We start from the raw sequence: 5,035 nt of genomic DNA, 5'->3' as shown, positions 1-5,035 counted from the left end.
TGTATATATGTGTACCTTTAATTTCGAGAAGCTGCATATATAGCCCCATCACAACAAGCACATATAACTTCTTTTCCTTATCAGTGCAAGCAATTGCACGAAGTAATGACCACTCATCCCTACATCTCGCTAAAGCAACAGAATGGTGAAAGCACCTAGAAGAAGCCAGGGGAAGGAAATGGACGAATCCTCCCTCTTGCCCAGCTCAGTTGAGTATTCAATATTCGTTCCTACTAGTTGTTACTTAAATCATTGGGTCTCACTCCCCCGAGCACAAAAAACAGGCATCCCATCTTCCTCGCCTGGCCCCTCGTGTCTCCCCCTCCACCGTACCTCCCCCTGCCTTATAAAAACCAGGCCTCCTCCCTCCCTTGATCCTCATAGGCCACACTCATTCTCCGTCCTCTCGCCTAGCTCGTGCGAGTGCTGACCCGTGCCATCTTCTCCCCGTCTGTTTCTCGTTGTTGTTGCCTATAGGTGTGGGGGTGTGTGTCATCTCGTGCCGGAGCTTGTGGTTGCCTTATCTTCGTCGGAAATGGCATTACTGGATGCCGTGGTGTATCCCCAACCCCAAGGCCATTTCGGCTACGGGCACAGGGACGCGTCCTACGGGCTTTCTTGGTCGTCAGACGCGACCGGCTTCGGCGAATGGGACCCCTTCCTGCTCGCCTCCCTCGTGCAGAATGCCGAGGAGTGGGGGGAGGAGTTGGGCTCCAAGAAGGCCTCGCTGGAGCACGACGCGGCGCCGTCGGCTGTCGAGTGGCCATCGCCGGTCACGACGACGAAGAGGAAGAGGAGGAGGCCCAAGGTCGTCAAGAACGAGAAGGAGGTCGAGAGCCAGCGGATGACCCACATTGCCGTTGAGCGGAACCGCCGCCGGCAGATGAACGAGTACCTCGCTGTGCTCCGATCTCTCATGCCACCTTCCTACGCGCAAAGGGTATTTATTATTTTCCTCATAATATTGTAATAAATTAATTTTCTTATTCAAATTTTCATTAATTTTTCTCGTAAATATTTTCTAGGGCGATCAAGCATCTATTGTTGGGGGAGCAATCAACTACGTGAGGGAGCTTGAGCAGCTGCTCCAATCCCTCGAGGTGCAAAGGAGCCTAAAGGAGCACAACCCCAACTTGTCCAATCCCTTCACTGGTTTCTTCAGGTTTCCACAGTACTCCGCTACCTCCGCCTGTCACTGTCACGGCGGCGCCGGCAAGCACACGAACAAGGAGGAGATGCCCGATAGGAGCCCCCAGTCTCCGTCGGTTGCCGCCGACATCGAAGCGAGCATGGTGGAGGGACACGCCAGCGTCAAGGTTCAGGCGCCGCGGCGGCCTAGGCAGCTGCTGAGGCTGGCAGACGGTCTCCAGCAGCTCGGGCTCACGACCTTGCATCTCAACGTCAGCACGGCTGGCACCACGGTCATGTACTCCTTCAGCCTCAAGGTCCGTGACGTACGGTTCATATTATACACAGTGCCCAATCATTCTACTAGCTGTCAAGTTCTTTATTGTGCACTTAAAGAGGGATCAATTAGTGGCTTATTGGATTTTAGATTTCACTAACTTGTGGTTTGGATTTGCTTGCAGGTGGAGGATGAATGCAGGCTCAGCTCTGTGGAGGAGATTGCTGCTGCAGTGCATGAGATTCTAGGGGGGGTACAGGAGGGAGCAGGCTTTAGTTGATACCGAAACCGTCTTGTGAATTTGTACTGCTTGGTGTCTTGGATTCTTGCATGCACAAGAGTTGTTTCGAAGGCCAACGAAATATAAATATTTGAGCAGCTATTTTTTCTCTCTCTTTTTCACCTGAGGGGAGCATCTGCATAATGCCCAAAAAAATTTAGTATACATCAAATGTGACTGATATATTCTAGAACAATGTAATCTGAGCCAGTCATCAAAGCGTGCATCCAACGAGTACCGCTATTGGTGTGGACACTACACAAAAACAGGTCAATTTCGTCGGCCAGATTTATTTTCGTCGGCCTGAGCTAAGCCGATGAAAATACGTAAATTATTTCGTAGGTTTGTGAAAGCCAACAAAATTGCCTTATTTTCGTCGGTCTGAAAAGGGCCGACGAAAATAAGATCCTATTTTCATCGCCCACTCAGGCCCACGAAATTAAGCTCTTTATTTTCGCCGGCCAACTCAGACCCACGAAATTAAGCTGTTTATTTTCATCGGCCTATTAGGCCGACGAAAGTACGTGTGCCCTAAATCGCCACGCAAGCCAGCCGCCAGCCGCCACACTTAACTCCCGCCGCCCCTGCCGCTCCTGCACGCCACCGCCACCCCCCGCCGCCCGTGCGCCCCGCCGCACGCCGCCCCCGCGCCCTGGCTGCCCCTGCCGCCCCCGCCGCGCCGCCGCCCCCCCCTATGGCCCCCGCGCGGCCCCCTGCGGCCCCGCCGGCCCCGCACCTCGCCGCCCCCACGCCCCTGCTGCCCCTGCCGCCCGCGCAGCCCGCCGCCTCCGCTGCGCCGCCGCCCCGCCGCCCCCGCTCCCCCCGGGGATGAGCAGGATTCGCGGGGAAGAAGGAGCAGCAAGCAAGCAACAAGGTACCCATCCAAGATCTGAGCTCTTCTTCCTATTTCAAGTCGATCCAATTCCTTCCTAGTTCCTACAATCCTATCTCATCTCTCGTTTATGCAAGCTGCAGGGGGAGCCGTCAACTCAAGAGGATCGTCAAGAACAAGAACAAGAAGATGGGCAGCACGCAGCAGCAGCAGCTGCTCCTGCTTTTCTTGTTCTTTCTCTTAATACTTCTTCTTCTTCCTCCTCCCCTTGAACCCACCTCATCATCTCTTGTAGTTGCTCATGGTGTTGCATATCGCAGGAGGACATCATAGAGACGGTCAACAAGCATCCCGATGCTGGGTGGACGGCTGCACACAATCCTCCTTCAGTTAAATGTTTCCTTTATAATTTTTATATATTGAGCCTGATTGTTTCACATTGTTGGGGTCTGATTGGCAGGATTACTTGTTTAATAAAATAATCTGGCATGTTAACAGGGAAATACAGTGATTTAAGGTTAACTTGTGTGGTTAGACATTGGGAATTCCGTCCTTGTAAATTGCTGGAGAGAATAGAGCCCAGTATATGTTTTTAAATTGATTTAGATGGTGCTACTATATGTTCTGGGTATTTGTATTGATTTCAGGGAAAGGAGCAGAGAAGACTCTACAATTGTATTAGCTTATGGAGCACATAGATTGCCGCAGTTGTGAAAGGTGAAGCATTGTGATTTATGAGATACAATGTTAAGTTTAAGAGGTTGCACCTGTTGCTCAACCCTAGTTCCACAGTTGCTCTAGTTAACACTTTATGCCATTTGAATGGAAATTGTGTCCAACTTGCATGGATTTGACCATCTCCGAGGGGCTCCGTGGACTCTTTGTAATTTTCAGACCATCTCTCTGGTGCATGATCACTGTTTTGTCCTGAAATTGGTTAGAAGATTTATTTTTTACTCATCATTCATATGTTGACAAAGCAGTAATTGAATGTTGTTGCCTTTCTCTATTTATTTTTATAGGGGAATTTTATGGGCTTACCGTCAACAGACCGGGGATGGTATGCCTTTGTGCTATTATCTTAATGCTTAATTTAGTTTTCCTGCATACTCATTTATTTTCAAGTGAAGATTTGTCATCATGTTCTTGCACAGTCCTTTAGTTCATGTGTCATCATGTGTACCCAGTAACAGCTATATTGACTTTCCTGTTTTGTTGAAAAAATTGGAGATCTCAATTTAGAAAAAAAATAGCTGATGCATCTGCTTATACTCTTAGCTGGTGCACACAGTTGTTGAGCATCCTAGCTCAACTTTGGGTTCTGCAAAAGTTGGTACATCCTTTTCTTGTTCTATCTCTGTACCACGTGAGTTATCACACAATTTGGCATCTAAAGATCAGTCATCAGCAGGTAACAGTGATTGTTCAAAGAAAGAAGAACTGGTCTTACCAACTGATAGCAAACATGATTCTACAAAGTTTTCTGAAGATAGTTCCCAGGAAGTGAGAAAGTGCTCTGAACTGCGGGCATCTGATTTGGCTGCTCCATTGAGTGATGAACAGGTACGAAGTTTGTCCAAACTCCAATCTTAAGTTTAGCTTTTCTCACCTTTTTTGTAATTTTTTTTCTGTAGCTTGCATTACTGTTTCATCAACAATTAAACAGCTCCCCCAGAGTACCGAGGGTGCCACGTTGCCATCAAGCAGCTGGTACGCAGATGCTTCATCCAACCGGAGCTACTTCTAAGCGGTCTTCAGCGCACGGAGGAAGGGATCATGCAGCGGTAAGGTTATTAGCACCTGGAGGACATAAAGGTATCTTTTTATGTCACTGGAGGACATAAAGATAGTGAGGACACTAAGAGGATAGAAAAAAGACATAGAGATGCTGGCACAGAACGTGCTTCTTCTGCGAAGGACTCATGTAGATCAGCTGAAAATGTAGCATAAATGTGTGCCATATTATATGCAGCTATTTTTTTTAGCAGGATCCTATTATTTTCGTCGGCCAGTAAAGCCGACGAAAATACGTCACGTATTTTCGTCGGCCACATAGGCCGACGAAAATATCGTTATTTTTGTCGGCAACCGACGAAAAAGCGCTTATTTTCATCTACTTTATTCCGTCGGCCTAATTTTGTCGGCCGACCAACGAAAATAGCTATTTTCGTCGGCTTTAGGCCTATTTTCGTTGGTTTCTAGCCGATAAAATTATACTATTTTCCTGTAGTGGGAGTAGCCTATTTTCTGTAACACCTATAATTTTCAAGGTTCAAAAAGTTCTACTTGACAATATTTAAAACTCATCGTAGGCTCCAATTTGATTTGTTGCATTAGTGTATATATTTCTTTTTTGTATGATTGTGGTTGAGCTCTAGTTGTTCCCAAAAATTTTTTTCCCGAATTTTTCCAGGTTAAATTCTATTTTTTTCCATGCTTTTATTTTATTTTCTATGAATCTATCTCTTTTTCTGGCAAAAGAAAACTTTTTTCTTATTTCTTTTCCTCTTCATCCTTC

General features: G+C 47.2%; 1 protein-coding gene across 1 annotated transcript; it reads left to right on the top strand.

Annotated features, from left to right (window-relative positions):
* Window positions 1-399: 399 nt before the first annotated feature.
* Window positions 400-1,805, top strand: LOC112877225 (transcription factor bHLH94-like). Its single transcript, XM_025941458.1, has 3 exons — window positions 400-940; window positions 1,026-1,445; window positions 1,590-1,805. The coding sequence occupies exons 1-3, from the start codon at window positions 536-538 to the stop codon at window positions 1,683-1,685; spliced, it is 921 nt and encodes a 306-aa protein (XP_025797243.1). The 5' UTR covers window positions 400-535; the 3' UTR covers window positions 1,686-1,805.
* The last annotated feature ends 3,230 nt before the right edge of the window (window positions 1,806-5,035 follow it).

This window comes from Panicum hallii, chromosome 9 (genome assembly GCF_002211085.1).
Source record: "Panicum hallii strain FIL2 chromosome 9, PHallii_v3.1, whole genome shotgun sequence".
NCBI classification, from domain to species: domain Eukaryota; kingdom Viridiplantae; phylum Streptophyta; class Magnoliopsida; order Poales; family Poaceae; genus Panicum; species Panicum hallii.
Note: the sequence above shows the minus strand (reverse complement) of the source record. Positions and strands in the feature narration are given on the sequence as shown.